We start from the raw sequence: 19103 nt of genomic DNA on the forward strand, positions 1-19103 counted from the left end.
GAATGAGATCCATCTATGCATAATGGTATGGGGTGATCTCAAAGATATATTAAGTGAGGGGAAAAAACAAGGCACAGAATCCCATTTCTTTAAAATAAAAAGTATATGACTATATAGATGGGTACTTGTAACTGCAAAGGAAGAGGTCTAGATATACACTAAATTGTTAACCTTGGTTCCCTCTGGGGAGGAGGGTATTGGAAGGGACTAAAGGGGGATATATTCACTTTTGACCCCATTTAGAGCTATTTCTGTACTATTTTATCACAAGCATATGACCATGGGCTGTTTGTATACAAAAAGAAAATATCTCAGTATCTGTGTCTGGAAGGCAGACTCTAAGCCAAAATGGCCTTATGTCCTCTTAAAATTTAAAAGCAACCTCAAACCTGATCACTATTTTCAGTTCAAAAGAAATAAATAGGGCTGGCCCGGTGGTGCAGCGGTTAAGTGTGCACATTCCACTTTGGCGGCCCAGGGTTCAGCAATTAGGATCCCAGGTGCGGACATGGCACTGCTTGGCACACCATGCTGTGGTAGGTGTCCCACATATAAAGTAGAGGAAGATGGGCACGGACGTTAGCTCAGGGCCAGGCTTCCTCAGCAAAAAGAGGAGGATTGGCAGCAGTTAGCTCAGGGCTAATCTTCCTCCAAAGAAATTTTTTAAATAAATAAATAAATAGTGTCATATAAGGGAATTGGGGCCTATACTCTCTCTAGTCACTACCTATTGAATTGTGGTTAAAAGGAAAAACTGTATCTTTAGAAGAATAGAAAACACACAAGAAGAAGATATATAGATAGATAGATAGATATTCCTTTTTTAAAAGGAGTAGGAAAAATTAGGGCTGTAACCTCTAATCGGCCTCTGCCTCTCCTCACCAAATCTTCCCAAGGTATATCAAAAGGGTCTTTTAAAAATATTTTTTGAAAGTACATATACTAACACACTGTTTGCATTAAACAGTAACCCCAAGGTTTCCGTGGGCTAGCCAGCCTTGTAGCCCGGGACTGAGAGCTAGTAATTTCCCTAGTACACAAGTCACTGCTCTTCCCGGCTGAGGGCTGTTTTTAAAAAGAATTAATTCATTATTTATATCCCACCTGTTCCCAATAAAGATTTCTGGCATATTCCAAATTCATGTAGCACAAGACTGGAGAGTGAAAATTTATGTAGCCTTGTTGAAGGCAGTACTTTCAAATTTTTAAACACATATACTGTTTGATCCATAATGGAATTCTAAAGAAAAACTTGCACACGTGCACAATATATGTAAATATGAGTATGTGTACATATACAAAAATACATATAAGACAAAAATACCAAACTGTCACCTGTAGTCCTCTAGGGATTAGAGGGGTGGGAATAAGAATGATGAGTTTTCACATTTTGCACCTCCTATAATTTTTTAAAAAAATATTTCTGGGGACCGGCCCCGTGGCTGAGTGGTTAAGTTCTCACGCTCCGCTATAGCGGCCCAGGGTTTCACTGGTTCGGATCCTGGGCGCGGACATGGCACCACTCATCAGGCCACATTGAGGCGGCGTCCCACGTGCCACAACTAGAAGGACCCACAACTAAAACATATACAACTATGTACTGGGGGGATTTGAGGAGAAACAGCAGAAAGAAAAAAAAAAAAAAGACTGGCAACAGTTGTTAGCTCAGGTGCCAATCTTAAAAAAAAATAAATTTCTGCATTTCTTATATCACTGTCTTAAAACGTTACTTTTCTTTTTCAGAGAAAGAATAATGTAATAAACCTCCATGTAACCATCACCTAGCTTCATCAGTTACTTACATTCAAAAGGTTACTGTTTTTTTTTTTTTGAGGAAGATTAGCCCTGAGCTGACATCTGCTGCCAATCCACCTCTTTTTGCTGAGGAAGACTGGCCCTGAGCTAACATCCGTGCCCATCTTCCTCTACTTTATATGTGGGACGCCTGCCACAGCATGGTGTGCCAAGCGGTGCCATGTCTGCACCTGGGATCCGAACCGGCGAACCCCAGGCCGCCGGAGCAGAACATGCGAACTTAACCACTGCACCACCAGGCCAGTCCCCAAAGGTTGCTTTTTAAAAATAGCGTATCATAGCATTAAGAGCACAGGCTTTGAGGTGAGACAGGGCCAAGTGCCAGCCCTCTCTCTGCCACTTGCTAGCTACGTGACTTTGGGCAGACTGTGCATCCCCTCTAGGCCTTTGTTTCCTCATTCCTAAGTCAGGGGAATTACACGTCTTTCCTAGGGTTGTTGTGAAGAGATAAAAACCAGAGAAAAATAGCACTATACTAGTGTCAGGGAGTGTCTCATGAACGGTCACTACGGTGACATATTGAAGTGGCCTCTTTCTTCAGGACCCCTCTGCTGAGGGCAGGCACACTGGATGAGGAGAAGCCAGGGAGCTAGATGGGAGTGTACAGTGATTGAAAAGAACACTCAAGTCAGAGCTGAGAGGAAACGAGCTGGGGACCAGGCCTGGAGGAAGCAACAGATGGATTCAAGTGGAGGCAGTGAGGAAACCCCGGAGAGCAAGGCTCAGTATAAGGCCCAAGCCAAAAAGCAGGCGGGGTTATTTTTTTACTAATATAAGTAGTTGGCAACAAACAAAACTAAGACCCTTGGGCCAGAGTACCGCAGTGAGGTGCCTAGAATCTCAGGTGGCCAGCAAGCAGAGGCAAGCCACTCCTGGCTCCACCCCTTTCTGCCTTGAACCCTCACCACTGCTACAGCAACAAGCTTTCCAGTAAATGTTGGAAAAACTCATCTCTCTTCCTCTATGGAGGATGGAGGCGGGTAGGGTACTAAAAATGGAGACAGGTCCGACATACCGGCTCCAGCCAACCGGGAGCCTGATTTCCTTAGCGAGATTAGGATCTGGACCCAAGGAGTGCTTTAACCCACCCCCCAGCACTTGGCCCAAGATCTTGTCAGACAATTTCCCTGCCTGCAACTCCCTAGAGCAGGGCTTCTTCAGGTCTCTTGCCCATTTGGCAGTGCATGTAAAGCCACTTGAAATAGTAACAGCTAAGTTTAAATTAGTAAAGAACTCCAGTTACGGGTGGGCTCAAGGTAAGAAAGAGGCCATGTGGGCCTCCTGGCTTATTTGGGCCCTGAGAACAGACTCCATCAACACTGGCCTCATTTTTGGAGCTGAGTTCTGCCCTTCAAGCGATAACTGAGTGAAGGAGGCCGAACTCCTCCCTCCCTCTCCCAAAACCAGAAGCCTCCATTCCTGCTTGGAGAAATACAGCAGGTAGATTCTGATGCCACATCACACAGCATCATGGGGAAAGGGAAGGCAATAGAGCAATGATGAAGAGCAAGAATCCTGGTGTAAAATCCCAGCTCTGCCTTGTGCTAGCTGTGTGGCCTTGGACAAGTCATTTCACCACTTAAAAGCTAATACCAACTGGTTTGTTGAAGACTAAACAGAGATAACATCAGTAAAAGTGCTTGGCATTGTGCCTAGCCCAATTCAAGGGCTCAATAAATGGTGGCTAAAATTATTTTTCTTACAATCTTCAAAAGAACGTGGGCTTTGCAGGCAGATAGACTGGGTTTGAATCCTGGCTTGACCATTTACTGACTAGGTTTGAGTAAATTACTGAAGTTTTTTGAGTTTCATGTTCCTCAGCTGTTAAGATGTGGCAGATAAATTAAATCCTTCCTGCTCTTTCTGCTCCTTCCCAATGCATACTCCACACTGACAACACAGCAGAAAAGGAGAGTGCAGAGAAAACAGTCCCGTGGCTTACTCTGTCCAGAGGCTATCGTGGAGGCTGAGGGAAGGATGAGAGGAGAGGCGGCCACAAGCTCAGTGTGCCTTGGGAGTGAGAGTCATGGCCTGGCGTTCCAGTGAAAGTGGAAACAAAACAAAGTAACTGTTTATTTTTCCTTGAATGCCCTGCTGGTGGAAATGGCCAGGCAGGGTTTTATAGAACTTCATTCCCTTAACCAAACATCCCGGCGAAAAGAGAAGCAAGAGACAAACAGCTAAATGGACAAGAGCTCCTTGCCTCGTCACAGGAGAACCTTTTGCAGCCAAGTGAACCCCTGGGTCCCCCTCTTCCAACCCCATCACTTCACGTCTTTGCAGTTAAGTTCAAACTCAATCGCAACACACAGTGTCACTGCAAATTGTTTATTAAAACACAAAGCAATGGACAGTGAAAAACATCCTGATTTTTAAACTTTTTGGTGGGAGTAGGGTGGGGCATGGAAGGGGTAGGGACAGATGGAGATAGCCCAGAAGGAAAGACAGCTCTATCTACCCCTACTGCTTTCCCCGGGCCAGCCAGGTTCAAAGCCCCTCAACCACATCTCACTGTGCCGCTGCAAATGCACATTGTGGCTACAGACAGAGTTGGTTTGGCCTCGGCAGGGAGAGGATGAGAATCTAGAGTGGGAGCTACAAGGGCTACTAAGAACTTGACACTATCCTCCAGTACTCGGTACAGAAAAGAGCAACCGGGCCCAATCTGGAGGGGCGAGGTTGATTTCCTGACAAGCCAGGTTAGGCCAACAGTGGTTGAAGAGACTGCCCAGAGCTCAGAATGGCCAGCTGCTCCTAGCGTGGGAGAACTTGGTGGATGGAAAATCCAAGGAGGGAACTAATCCAGGGTCAAATTTCTTTTCATTCCCTGGATCATGACATACCAGGGAAGAGAGGAGTCAAGAATGTCTCATTCTTGGTTTTGCTGTAACATCTCTCCCTGCCAATTCTCCCCTCCCACCTGGCAACTCAGCTCTCCTTTCCCGACAGTTATCCTTTGAAAGGACGGAAAGCGCACTTCAGTTTGTTGTTGTTTTTCCTCATACTGAAATAAAGCACTGAAGCTCAAAATAGAGGTGAGAATGGAGTTCTGCTTTTCCTGGTGCTACGTGCCCCCATCTCACAAGACTGCCTGGATATGAGAGATGCCAAGGCCCTCTCTGCCAATTCCAACAGGCATTACTGTTTCCCTGGCTGCCAGCACAACCCTGGCTCCTTGTTCTTATAATCCTGGAGGGGGGAACCCGTCCCAAGAGATCCATCCTGCTCTTTTCCTGCCAAACCAGCCAGTCTCCAAATCATCTGCTCTTATCAAAGTGATTTGGCAACCTAAAGCTGGCTAGCCAAAAGGCAGCTGGGGGAGGACAAACCAGATCAGCAGCAGGCCACCCATGTACAAAGAAGAAATCTGTCCTCGCTGGGCAGCTGAGCCATTGGTGCCAATCTAGTCTTGTAACAAAATGAGGAAATCTAGCCCCCCTGCCCCAGGAGAAGTCTAAATACAGAAAGAGTCCTAGCTAGGACTGAAAGGGAAAAATTACTCTGATCTCTCTGAAGCTTTAACATTAAGGCTTCTTTGCAATTTTCTTAGAGCTCTTTGATCCCTAATTATATCTTTCCATAGATGAGAAGCAGATTTCTTCTAAGACTTTTGAACAGATCCTGGATGTTTCTGGTTCTGTTTCTGCACTACCACTTAGCCTTACCCCAGGCTCCTTCCCGGGGGCCAGAGTAGAAGGAGGCCCAAAGCATATCCCCTCACCCCTTTGTCTTTAAACAGGAGTATCTATTAGTCTGTCACTTTGGAAAGCTCACCTGCTCTCCTAGGTTTTTTTGGAGAGGCATGGAGGACAATATTACATGTTGCCACTTGATGCCATTAAGGCTCCTCGAGGCAAGAAGACACTTGAATTAGGAAAGAGCCATTTAGCAAAGGGAAGAGTGAGGAAGAGATGGGGAAGCAGCCCTATGGCAGGGACTGTAAGACTCCTGCCCAGACCTGAATCTAGAGAGAATGCCCACCCTGGCTCAGAGCAGGAGAGGAAAAGGCACTGTGCTGACCAGGGTGGGTCCTTCCCCAATCCCCAGGGAGGGCAGAGAACCTGCTGATTCTTTCCCTGGATTTCCCAAGGTGAGCTGATTTCTAGGGAAAGGAAAATTAAGTGCTAGGAAAGGGAAAATACTCCTGCTGTTTTCTAAAGTTCAACTGAGATTCTAGAAGCCATGGCCAGGCCTTCCTAGGAGAGGGTAGAGGCAGGATAAGAAAGAAGAGAAATTCCTTAAAACAGAAGCTTCTCCACAAAGATAAAGAAGTCAAATCACAAATCTAAACCTGGATTAAACAGTTCCCAGGCACAGAAAGGGGGAGGTAAACTTAACTCGAACTTCACCCACCTCTTTAAAGTCTAAGTGACCTCTGATGTGATCCCCCCAATTTCAGGCCAGTATCTCTCAGGCAAACAGTGGGAACAAGAAAACAAGATCACACTCTCCAACTAACAGGTGACTCTGCAGGCCCTGTGGTCCTCCTGGGAGTCTAACACCAACTGGTCAGACCGAGTCTAACTACCACTTGAAGATAACCACCTTTCAAGTCACCAGAAGTCAGGGTCTCAACTGAGCAGCTTCTCCTCAATAGTGGAGATTTTTCAGAAAAATGGATTTGGTTTAGGGGACATGGGTCCCACAGATAATTTCCTGGCACGATGTTATAGTCAGCATGAGTGGAGCCAAAAAAAGTCCAATTAGAGGCTGGCTGGCCCCTGACCCAAACAGGAGCTAGACTGTAGACTCTCTGCCTGCCTCCAGCAGACGTCTGCATGGTCTCCCCAGAAACAGAACTGAGCCCACACTGCTGGCAAAAGGAGTTTCACCTTGGCCATTCGCTCCTGGCTTTGGTCAGCTGGGCTCAGGGGGATCTAAAAACTAGGACACAGCTCAGGCCTTCCCTTTCCCACCCCTAAATGGTATCACTCACCACACCCCAACGCCAGTCAGACTCCCTACAGCGCAGCCTCTCAGTCCTGGCACTAGCTCAAAATACAGACATGGGAACAACAGTGCAAAAAGCAAAAGATGAACAGGGTACTTCTTAACACACACAATACAAAAATAAAAATAAAGAGTGCCCCAACCCACCCCTTTAACCTAAACTTCACGTACCTACATCGTCCTAGAGGAACCAAAAAAAAAAAAAAGCTTTCAAGTTCAGCATCATTAGCCAGCTGTGACCAGCCCTGGGCAGCTCTGTTAGCTGGGTAGGCTTGGTTCCAGGGCACACGATCCTAGCCCCCACCACACTACTTCTTGTTTCCTCATTTCCTCTTTAGTTTTTGTGAGCTATAGGAAGATGTTCCTTCCTTTCAGACACAACCAAAGAGGAAGGTGCCCATCCCTATCCCCGAGCTCAGGGGAAAGGAGTGGGCTTGGAAACAGAGGCAGAAGCAAAGATGCTTGGCTTACAGTACCGTTAGGAAATGGCCCCAGGAGCCAGGGTTTCCTTCTGAGACTCTGAGTCACTGAAAGGATGGGTTGAGGTGAGGAGGCGGGGACCCCTCCTTCCTCAGAGACCCAGGCAAACCAACAAACAAGGCAAAATAGAGGCAGCAAGTCCTCCTTCCTCATCTTGTTTACTCCCTGGCACTGGCCTATGGCATTGGGGAGTTGTGACAGAATGGCAACCAAAGCCACTGTCAAAAGCCCAATTAATAGTCAGGATGTCCACTGCCCCAGGCTGGTGGTCCCTAGGACCAAGGCTACAAGACATCCTCCTTTAAAGCCCGGAGCTTTGTGAAGCACTCTAGTACGTGCTCCTCTGATTGCAGCCTCAGGCTGCCACCATCCAGCTACCCGATTCAATACCCTAATACCAAGGCCTCAGTCACAGCTAAAATAAAGGGCTACAACTCTCAAAGAACTAAACGCTGACCTGGAGTAACTCATTAAGAGCCAAAACCCAAGACACGAGCCCAAGGGCTATTTACTTTGTCACGTAATGAACACTTCAAATATATGGAGCTCTTTAAAAACAGATCCAAAGAGACCACCTCAAAATTAAACACATCCTAAAAAGATGGGCCTGGTCTGAGGTTCTGTGCTGCTCCAGCCCAAGGAGAAGCTAATCCTGCTGCCTTCCATCCATAACATTCCTTGTAGCTTGCCTGGGTCCTCCCTCACTGCTGCCCTAACTGGGAAAAAGATGACAGGGACCGGAAAGGACGGGAACAGGGAAGCTTCAATTCCTGCAAAAATTTTTCCAGGGAATTCAAGACAGACACTTAGATGTTTCCGTTGGCGTCAGAGCTGCCAGGACTATGGCCGACTGGCAATCTTTCAGCCTTGTTACACCAAGAACCTGACTGCTACTTGGATGGGGAAATGAAAGGACAGAGGGACATACTATTAAGATCACTGAGGAGTGTCACTGGGCCAGTTATGGACAATCAGTCTAGTTCCTTGGGGCAATTCTAGGCATAAACCAAAACTGGTTAAACTGTGACATAGAAGGTCATGGGAATAAATGAACACCAGATACTAGACACTCTAAACAGTGGTCACTTAGTAGGGCTCAAGTCTCTGAGGTTGCTCTTAAGTTATGCTAACACAAGCCTTTTCTAATCCAAAGACCAGAAGAGACTTTTAAGGTCAAGTGTTCCGTTGCTGCAGGCTGGAAAGCATCCCTGTCCCCTGGCAGCAAGACCCTACAAAGGGGCCAGTATAAGAACTGCTGGGTCAGGCCCTCCTTGCTGCTGGCTCAGAGATCCAGGGAGGGAGGTACCAACAAGGTGAGGTGGTGGAGGATAAGACACTCAAGCAGAGGGAACCCCAAATCCCCATGTCTCCTTCCCTTCTTGGCAATAACTTAGTGGGATGGTTGAAAGAGAGAGAAGAGATTTCAAATGAGCCAGATTAAGGGGGAAAAAAAAAAAGAGAGAGAGAGGAAATCAAGTCCCCAACAGGCACTGAAATCAAAATGATTTGTTGTGGTAACAAGTCAGAGGCAACTTGAGGACCTGACATAAACTAAGCGTCTTGGATACCAGACAGTCCTCTAACTGGCCCATGTCAGGAAGACAAGCAACGACAAAGCTCAAACACTTAAGGTGGAACCATCATTGGGCTTAAACCAGAAAGGCTTCCAAGCAAGGAAGTATGTACTTTTCTTTCTTTTTTTAATCCCCCTTCCATTTTCATCTTTATCATACAAATTATACACCTTCACACACACACACCACACACACTTTCAATCCCAGGACATCTGAAAACTTATCTGAACACAACTTCAGAACATACCCAACTCCCAGGGCTGATCTTCTCAAGTAATAAGATGACATTTCCCTGCTGTTAATTTCTAAACTCAAAAATAGAACCATGTCTGCTGAGTTCAGAGTCCTCTCCACTAGGTATACAGATGAGGATCCTTGAACAGGTAGGACCCAGCTTACCCTAAGTACCCTAGAGAGGAAAGAGAGGGCTGGGGGCCAGCCACAAAGAGAGGACTAGGACTGAAGCAGGTCTGGGACCAGGTGGTGGTTGAAGGCAGCTCTCTATTCAGTCTGCCTCTTTTCACCTCCTTTAATTTGTGTGTGTGTGTGTGTGTTTGTGTGTGGGTGTCTGTTAATCACTGTGAAAAATACAGAAACCAAAACCAACACATTTGGTTTCTTTCCCACAACCCTCCACCCTGTTCAGGATGGTATTTGTTCTCACAACCGGCAGAGGCAGAAGAGGGTTGGAATGAAGACTCCAAAGGCCACCAGGATGGGAAACATGAGGCTGCTGTTGTCCGAGGCATAGGGGTTGGGCGTGCGGGGGCCCGACTGCACCCGGTTCTTATTCGTCTGTCTTTTGAGATTAGATCCTTCATCGTATTCTTCTTCTTCTTCTTCCTCTTCTTTCTTCTCCAATCCTGGATGAGGCTGCAGCTTTGGTACATCTGACACAAGAAAGAGAACACCTTTTAAGACCCACAACATTTAAGTGAGACCTTCAAGAGCAGTAAATGAACCACAATAAAGAGACCCTATGACCTAACCACAGGAAGGAGCAAAAGTAACAGAAATAGCCTCCAGCCTAGAGAATAGTAGATTGCTGCAAATACTACTCTTCTCTAGATTTAACTAAAAAGCAGTACAAGCCCTGCACAGAGGGACACTATCTCCCCTGCCTCCTGCCCTACTTCTTCAGAGCCCCGAGAGGACCAGATTGGACAGGGACAATGACCCAACACACAAAACTTAACCTTTTCAAATCCTTCCTCCTCCCTCCCACAATCCAACATTCCCTTTTGATGCACACAACAACTGAAGAAAAGCTGATCCACAGAGTTCTGAGTTCTCAGCACACACTACCCCTCTGCTCTGTCTCCTCCTTAGGGATTCGAGCTACAAATCTGTTTGGTGGCAAGACATCCTCCTGGATGTCCTAATATCAACATTTGGGAGGACATCAAGAGAACAGGATGAGATACTTGGTGCATTCAGGATGAGCTGGGAAAAGGCACAGAAGCGGGATAGGGGAGTAGTCATTAAGACACAAGCTTTCTCTGCAAAAATCAGCCTGGGAAGCTGACAGCCAGGATAATCTCAACCCTGAGAAAGAGATATACCCCGAGGCTAGATCTCAAGGAGAAGGAGACATTAATAAGTGAACTTTTGTTCAGTGCAGTCCAGCAATGCTGGAATCTCTCAGAGCATACCCAAACACTAAAGGACTCCTCCCTTTGCCTTTTTCCCTTTTTGCCCCCAGGAAATAGATGTCAAAGAAACAAAGGAAGGACAAATTTAGGCAATTTCAAATGACTACAAGGGTCAGGGCAAACCAACAGGTACTACTGTCAATCCCAATTTACAGTGAAGTTAAAGGAATTTGTCCAAAACCAAACAGCAGCAACCAAATGGCAGCAGCCAGACTTGAACCCAGATCTTACTCAAAACCTTAGGGCTAGCACCATGCTATACTTCATCCTAGCCATCTGACTCTGGATTCCCCACAATTTGGCTTTAAGTGTTTTCAAAATAGTGATCAGCTAAATTAGCCCCCAAGGGTTTCCTTAACCATATCCTTCAGCCCAAGTCAAAAAAACAGATCAAAAACACAACTTACCATCCACTGTCCCAGCCATGATGTAGAGAGCACAGACTTTGGGATTGTCATAGTACCCCTAGGAAACGGGAAACAGTGGTCAACCTACTAAAAGCAAACATTCCCCTTGCACCCCTTCTTTTGAGCTCCTCCTCAGCTGTGAGGGCAGAGCAGGAGCAGTACCTTGACAAATTCGATGTAGAGTTTCCCTGTGAAGGTGGACACCTCCCCCTGGACACTCAGCTTCCCCTTTCTGATGCTCATAGGGATGATTTCATCATGAGCTGTGCTGTGCCCAACACGATCAAAAATATCCAAGTCCTTTACCACGACATGGCCATTCAATCGCACATCAAATACCTTCCAGGGTGAAAAAAGGAGACAATGTCAAAACCATCAGCTTCATACCCCTTTAGCTGTTGGAGATCATGTACCTGCCTGCGCTTCGAGTTCAAAAATAATTTAAGAAATGACAGGGCTGGATATACTCCAGGGTGGCTAGAGTCCTTTGCCTGAGCCAAATCAAAGCCTTGTTCCTTCACTGTCAAGGAGGTCTCATACTGGCCTTAGGGAACAAAGAATACAAACAGAAAGCTCAACTTGGAAAGACAGAAATTCACAGGAAGGGATAGGTAAAGAAGGTGGCTAACAACGAGAAGGTGTTGACAACCAAGGAGGGAGAGATAACCAGGAGGGCCTGAACAGGATCGGTTAGTTGCCAAGAACTAGGATTCTGGCATTGCCTTCTGTCACCAACTCCCAAGGTAAGTACAGCCTTGTGAGCAATGGGACAGAGCTTTTCTGGAGGCAGAAGGAATCCAGCCTTTCCTCAAAGCTCTTCTGTTCCTCCCTTTTGGGAAGCTCTTACATTCTGTGGCCCATAGTAAAGGAATATCCAAGAGTAGCAATGTCCCACTGGTCCAGCAGACGCCTGACCGGTCCTCACCTTCTGTTGGGACTGTGCAAAATAGACCTCGGCAAATTTTAACACCAGCACATAGTCCCCCTCCTCTTTGATGGGCACTTCGTAGCCAAAGGTCTCCTCATTGTACCGCTCCGTTTGATACAGGATCTGATCCTCAGGGTTGGAACGCAGGATTGGCAGTTTCATGCCATAATCAGAGGCTGGTGACAAAAGACAAAAAGAAACTACATCAGAGGCAAAACACAAAAGAAGAGCAGAAACACCAGAACCACTAGAGGCATTTCCAGGGCAATGCTAACAACCCTCCCAGTGGAAGGGGCCACCCCTCTAAACCTGGCTCCAAACAGACCAGACACAAAGGCAAGGATCAGGAAGCCATTCCAAAGAAGCGTAAAACGACAGAAACCAAACACTAATCACCCCAACAGCTCCCATAACCCTCAGAGTGAAACTCTTTGAAAGCACATTAAAATGACTACTCCCTGACAGTATTGAGAGTGATAGGCAGAGAACAAATCTAACTCATTATTCGAACAAAGCACTAGGCTACAGCTGCCTGGTTCCCTGCGAGGGAGAGCTTCAGAGAAACCTCATAAAACAAGGGGGATGGTCAGGAACTCTACAAGACGATTAAGTTCAAAGAATGTTTTTTTCTCATTCAGAAAAGCTCAGAGCCTAAACAAACAGGATATCTGTTAGGAAAGTCATTCTTCATTGTCTTTACTACAAATAAGATACCAGCTTTAGTTGCTTTTTATAATTGTCATTCAAAAAGTTCTAAAGCTGGTAAAAAGAAGGATGTGATACTTCTCCCAGACTCACGAAACTCAACCTCACCTATCCTCTTGAACATGCCCTCAAGTCAAACCAAAAGAAAAAAGGTCCTATTGTATCTCCAGCACCTAACACAGGTCCTGGCACGTAAGTCAGCACTCAATGTGATTTGCAGACCGAACAAATGGCAACAAGGGAGGTCCCTGCAAAGCAGTTTAGCCATGCTGCTCTCTCCACGAGGCTAGAGCCATCCTAGCGGAGAAAGAAAATCTACCAAGGCCCTATTGGCACCTCTGGCTTAAGACGCCCAAGTGCTGGGGGAGCCACCTTTCCCATTTTACAGACTGGCAAGGAATAAGGCAAGGTGAAAGTAAAAAGTTACTTACCTTCGGTCAGAATCAGAAGAGCTGAAAACTACTGCTGCCAACCACCCCCCCCCCAAATTTGGTGGGAGATGAGACTGTATGTTTTTCTTTCTCCTACATAACAAACTAATCAGTTTTCCTCAAATATTGGATACCACACTCCAGCCCCAGAATGAATAATTACGTTTCCTCCTTAGGAGAGTAGCTTCTCTGACTCTTTTACCCTGTAAACACAATGAGGCATCCCAGTGCTCCATACATCTCCTTTCCAAACTACAAACTTAGCAGTGATTTTCATACACAGGCCTAGTTTCTCCTCCAGCCTGGAATTAAGATTTAAAGACCACCTTCCGATCTCACACAGGGACTCTGAAGACATTTGGCACCTAGATCCTTTGGGAGATGTCCAAGAGCAGTCATCCCTGGAGCTTTATCTTCTGAATCACCAAAACTCCAAAGGAGAGGATCTTTCATCTCCAAGGGAGGTAAAAGAATAACTAAGACACCAGTGGCTAAGGTCAAGCCCTCAAAAAAATAAACATAACTGTTAACAATTCCGGTAAATGAACAGGAGCCACGAGATCAGAGGGACTGAGGAGACAATGCAACAGGAAACTCAGCGCACTTTTGTCTTCTGACTCTACTGCTTCCTATTTCTCTTCAAGAAATCAAAGAAGGGTAGCTGAGTAGCACTACAAAGGGTGCACTCCCAACACATCCCAGCTCTTTCCCAGGCTCAAACCATTACGCTGGGGCTCAAACCTATAAAGATTAAACAACTGCTATTTCTCTTCCAACTCAGTTCCAAGAATTTCCTTCTTCCATGAGGACCGTGATCCTTACAAATCTGGAACATTAACTAGATTTGCTTTTTAGATACGCAGGAAATTTTGTGCATGTGTGGGGAATCTTTTTTTCCTTCCTAAGTGGAAAAAGTGAGAAACTGACAGTAAAATCATCTGTGGCAGTCTCAGTCCCACAACTAAAACAACTCAGCCATGTGAACAAAAACTACTTAACAACCTTGCAATTACCTTTAAATAATTTCCCTTTAAAGCCCAAGTAGCTTTCCTAAGAGATTTGCCACATTCAAAGTTGAATTTGCCCACATCCTAAGAGACGTAGCAGCAAAAGGATTTTTTTTCTTCCCCCCTTAGCCTTTACGAACTCACAGCTAAACAAATTTCTCTAAAAAACAGTGAAGTGTACACAGTCAGCACACTGTTGAAGCCGGCACAATACAGCTCAGACACTTAACCAAAAAGGAAGGGAGCCAAAGGGCCTCCATTATGTCTGCTGCTTCTTAGTTTTACACAATGGAATAACCAGTCTACCTGAAAAATTCAGCCCAGGTTTTAGAGTAAGACAGGCCTGGATTTGAATCCTGGCTCTGCCACCTACTATGTGACACGGGACACACTGTTTTCTCACCTCTAAAATGGGGATATCACCTAGCGCACAGGGTTGTGCGTGGAGAGGACTGAAACTTAAAACAGTACCTCACAGAGACACACAAGTATGCTAGCCAGCCAAGCAGATGCACACAATAAGCACTCAATAAACGCCTCCATTCCAGGGAGTTCAGGGAAGGGACCAAGCGGAAATGGAAGTAATAAAACTAATTGGGGGCTGGCCCCGTGGCCGAGTGGTTAAGTTCGCGCGTTCCGCTGCAGGCGGCCCAGTGTTTCGTTGGTTCGAATCCTGGGCGCGGACATGGCACTGCTCATCAAACCACGCTGAGGCAGCGTCCCACATGCCACAACTAGAAGGACCCACAACGAAGAATATACAACTATGTACCGGGGGCTTTGGGGAGAAAAAGGAAAAAAATAAAATCTTTAAAAAAAAAAAAAAAAACTAATTGGAAAGCTGGGAACCACAGGCGTGGGAAAGCTGGAATAAGCAGGAACCTGTTCTACATGAGACCACCACTGTAAAGCTCCCTGCGGCACTCCAGCATCACTAGCCCAGCGTTAGGCCTCCTGTCCACCAGATACTCTTCTGAATCCCTTCTTTCTCAGGTGAGGCCAGTTTGTAAAGAATTATTCTGAATGGACTGAGGTAGGGAACCCGGGGATTCAGGTAACCAAAAAGGAAGGGGGCCAAAGGGCCTACACGATGTCTGTTGCTTCTTGGTTCTAGACAATGGAGTAGCCAGGCTACTTGAAAAATTCAGCTCAGGTTTTAGTGTAAGGCAGGTCTGGCTTTGAATCCTGGCTCTGCCACCTACTATGTGATGCAGAAGAAGTTATTTTCTCTGGGTGTTTTCTCACCTGTAAAATGATGTAAAAAAACATCACCTACCTAAATTCTCTACCTGTGAACTTCTGCTACCTGGAGGGCCTGCAAATGAAGTCTGCCTCCTAGGTCACAGTACAGGGAGAGAATTCTAAACAAATCCCACGGACTTAAGCAAATCAGAGGCAGCAGTGACTCTCTTATCCTACCTTTCAGTCTTGTATCTCCCCAAGGCCAAATCCTTTCCCACCCGAAAGGAAAGCTGCCCAGGAAAGGGTCTTCCTTAAGCCTGCAGAATTAGTAATCTGATAGGCTCAGGCCTCTAGCCAGCTTTTTCCCCTCTGGAGCCATGTTCTGCCCTGCTTTTAATTCCATGTAAAAGGTCATCGAGCAAAGAAAAAAAAAACAAGAGACATTTTAACCTACTCTGGACAGGAGAGTTTTCAGACTCATGTCACTGATTTCTAAAATATGACAAGTTTTCTTAGGAAGGAAAACAGGGCTCAGAGAGGTAAAGTGAGTTCTTCAAGGTCATACTAATGATTAGCAGGTATCTTTCCATGAAGAGGAAATGGCCTCTTCAGGCCAAACAACCAGGTCTTTTCCTCCTCAGAGTCAAGAGGAACTCAGAATGTTAAAGTTAAAAAGGACCCGGGATGTGCGGCAGGCCGAACTCCCAAGTGGAGCGCTTCTGAAGCACTTTCTGTAGTGGTACTTCCCTCCGTTGAAGCACATTGGTTGAAAACGCCTTTCCCAGGTTGTCAATATCTCCTATGAGCACCAGCTACCCTCGAGGCACAAACGAAATTCAATAAACATCATGAAGTGCCTTTGAAAGCAAAAGCCACTAGGTGCCCTGGGCCACTCAGAGTTACAAGAATGCTGAACTACAAAGACACTATAAAGAAACAGCAAGTTCAAAAGCAGGCCAAACCCTTATCTCAATTAACTTGGCAACAAATACTCGAATTCATTCAACAGCAAATGAACTTTCCTCAGCCTGCTGGAAACAATATCACAGGCATGTGGGAAAAGAAATATGACATGCAGCTCCTACTGCAAAGAGGCTAAACAGCTGCCTGAGATAAGGGTCTCCAAACACCTGGCACACCCTTATCCAAACAGTGCCAGAGAAGGGAAGGCAGAGGGAAGAGCTGCACTTTCCTTGGTGGTGCCCACTCCTGAGCACAGAATGCAACTAGAAAGCTGCCTCCTGAGAGGGGAAGATTAATCACATCTCAGCCCCAGACCTAATGCCAGCAAAATGGTACTCTGAGGAACTCGGCTAAGTGCAGTGTTGCAACAGGCTGCTGCAAGCTGAAGCTGACAACTGCCCTGCACTCTCCATCCACACCTTAATACTGCCACAATTCCCACCCCAGCTGACAGACAGAGTGCAGCAGGGAACCTCCGTTTATAGAGTGCCCCAAAGGCCAGGTCTGAGACAGGACTCCAGTACACACGGGCTTTGGTGTTCTCATGTAATTTTACCTGTTACGATAAACTCCTCCAAACAGACTACAACCATGAGCCCGTAACCCAAGGACACAGCCTGGCTGACTGCTGACCAGGCGAGAGGAAAAAAACAAAACACCACCTACCAGCAAACTAAAACCAGGATTTCTGAATAAGGGGAGTAGCTGGGGATTAAACCTGTGTGGTCTTAGTCAGCTTCCTCCTCTGCACAATGGACCTAACAGAATAATGTAACCTATATAAAGCCTGGTATCTAAGTGAAAGGAACCATCTGCACAGTCCTCACCACAGCTATCTCAAGAGGCAGAGTCCACAAACCGTCTCTAGCTTCCTCAAGGGCTCCTTCCTCCCTGCCCACATCCATGAAGAAAGAGGAAGGGTCCAGGATGGAGACAGCAACGACCTCCTGCTACTAAGCCTGGCTTTGGCTGCTGTTCCAGCTGCTAAAGACCAGGGCCCTGACTCAGCTGAACCCAGGCTACTAAGACCTACATGCCAGGGCTAAATAAACTCCAAGACAAACACAGAACTTCAGAAAACAGTCTTATGTCCCAACACCCTCACGTGTATGGAAGTAATACACTCTCTAACATTACAAACTCCAAGACATTGCAATTAACTTAGAAGACCTAAGTTAAACCCTTTGGTAAAGGAAAGAGCCAAATCTGGGCATCGTGGAAAACGAGTGAGAGAAGGTCTGTCTCCTACTTTTCTGGAGATGGCATATTGCCAATTTGGCAGCCTCTGAACCCAGCATCCAGTGTAAGTCTCCTTCCAACATATGAAGCAAGCAACTTCCTTCCCAAACCCGTTCGCCAACTCTACTTATAGAAGAAACAGAGCCTAGAGCATATTTCCCCAGAGTGGTCTTGGGATGACCCACGTCAGTAGCCCCTGGTGCAGAAACCTGGGTTTACTCTCCTAGGTCTGGAATTGGCATTTTTAATCAACTCCCCAGGCCATTCTTACACTAACTTTGAGAACCGTGCAGCTCTGTAAAAACTGTTGCTCACTCAAAATAATTTCTCCCATAAGCTGGAATCACCCCTCTCAGAACCACTTATGGTATTCTAAGCACTCAGAATATTCAGATCTGACTCGGGCTGACCCAGTTGACACACCAGCAGCCTCACGTGCAAGATGGCTTCAATATCAACCACCCTCGCAGGGGCGGCCTGCAGCTTCTACTTTGAAGCTCACATATTCCTCGCTCCAAAGGGAAAGGGGGCGGGAGAGGAGGCTACCATCAAACTTTCCTGGCCCATCCTCTTCGAAGATTCTTTTCTCTTCTGGCTAACAATCAAGCCCCGCTCCTGCAGAAAGGATAGGGAACGCGGCCGATTTCTAGGTCAGCAGGAATCTACCAGGAGCTGTCTGCATAGGAAAGCAGAACCACCCGGGCCAGGGACACCGATAACCTAACAGCCCTAACCTAACCACCCTAACCTAACCGAACCACCGTGAGGCCTCGAGGTGGCAATAGGGCGCCTCGTTTTTACTTTGCCAGCTCGGGTGGAGGTGAGGGGTTAAGAAAATGCAGGGAGCGAGGTCCAACTCTTCTCGCCAACTCTCTGCCTCGATGGCTCTTGGTAGCTTCGAGCCAACGCCAGGGTCTGAGCTCTGACCAGGTCCCAGAGGCGACTGCAGAGAAAAACTTCGCTCCAGAGACGTGGCCCCGGGGCCCACAGCCCTCGGCCGGCTGCGCCCAGCAGGGCAGGCCCGGGAGCCCGCGGCGCGGCTGAGGGGCTCTCACCTCGGCCCACCCGGCCTTCCAAAGGGTCCTTGCGGAAGTGGATCCCGTGCACGTCCACATGCGCCTCGCCGCCCGCGTTGACGGCCCAAATGACGCTCTCGGGCAGCCCAGCCCCCGCCAAGCCGACCACGCCGAGCCCCGGCCCCCGGAGCGCCGGCAGCAGCAGCAGCAGTAACAGTCGCAGGAGCGCCACAGCCGCTCCCTCAACCGCCCGGGCCCCCAGCATGGCGGCCACCACAGCGGGGGCAGCCTCCGCCGACCCTCGTCCTCAGCCGGCCGCCAGGCCGCCCCGGACTCAGAAAAACAGCGCCACGGGCCGCTGTGCCTCAGCCGCCGGGGACATGTCGCTCACAGGCCTCCTTCTCAGCCACGGGTGCCGCCTCCCACCTCAGGAACAACCTAGCCCGCCGCCCAGCCCCCGGCCACGACTCTACAGCCAATCAGCGCCCGGCCCTCATTAATTACCCACCACCCCGCCAGGAGACGCCGGCCCATTGGCTACCAGGCGCGGGAAAGGGCGTGGCTACCCCCCGGCGCTGGCCCAACCATCAAGCACGAGAGGGAGCGCGCGCAGAGGTTGGGAGTTCGGTTGAAGCGGCGGTTCGATACGGAAGTGGCGGGGTGCAGCGCCCAGGCGGCCCCGGGATCCCGCAGCTGAATAGGAAAGGTGGCATAGGGGGAAGGTTTAGGATAGGACGCACTGACACGTCGCCAG

At 47.5% G+C, this 19103-nt stretch overlaps 1 protein-coding gene across 4 annotated transcripts; it reads right to left on the reverse strand.

The window, feature by feature from the left end:
- Window positions 1-4127: 4127 nt before the first annotated feature.
- MLEC (malectin) lies at window positions 4128-19048 on the reverse strand. Of its 4 annotated transcripts, none has more exons than XM_070220078.1 (5): window positions 18891-19048; window positions 11804-11982; window positions 11041-11217; window positions 10879-10936; window positions 4128-9709 (listed from the first exon to the last, which is right to left on the reverse strand). In XM_070220078.1, exons 2-5 carry the CDS (start codon window positions 11966-11968, stop codon window positions 9480-9482), a joined length of 630 nt encoding a protein of 209 aa, XP_070076179.1. In that variant the 5' UTR covers window positions 11969-11982; window positions 18891-19048; the 3' UTR covers window positions 4128-9479. The 4 variants fall into 4 exon arrangements, with proteins under 4 accessions (XP_070076179.1, XP_001488574.1, XP_070076180.1 ...); XM_001488524.5 differs by having other exon boundaries at window positions 18389-19016; XM_070220079.1 differs by having other exon boundaries at window positions 12943-19006.
- Between the last annotated feature and the right edge of the window lie 55 nt (window positions 19049-19103).

The sequence above is a fragment of the Equus caballus genome, chromosome 8 (assembly GCF_041296265.1).
Source record: "Equus caballus isolate H_3958 breed thoroughbred chromosome 8, TB-T2T, whole genome shotgun sequence".
Taxonomy (NCBI): domain Eukaryota; kingdom Metazoa; phylum Chordata; class Mammalia; order Perissodactyla; family Equidae; genus Equus; species Equus caballus.

Bases quoted from the DNA above. Each gene is read 5' to 3' on its own strand.
- MLEC (XM_001488524.5), bottom strand. From the start codon at position 18,614: ATGCTGGGGGCCCGGGCGGTTGAGGGAGCGGCTGTGGCGCTCCTGCGA. The intron at 11,983-18,388 runs GTGAGAGCCCCT...TTTTGTCACCAG, and splicing joins GGAAGGCCGGGTGGGCCGAG to CCTCTGATTATGGCATGAAA. The intron at 9,710-10,878 runs GTAAGTTGTGTT...TTCTTGTGTCAG, and splicing joins CATGGCTGGGACAGTGGATG to ATGTACCAAAGCTGCAGCCT.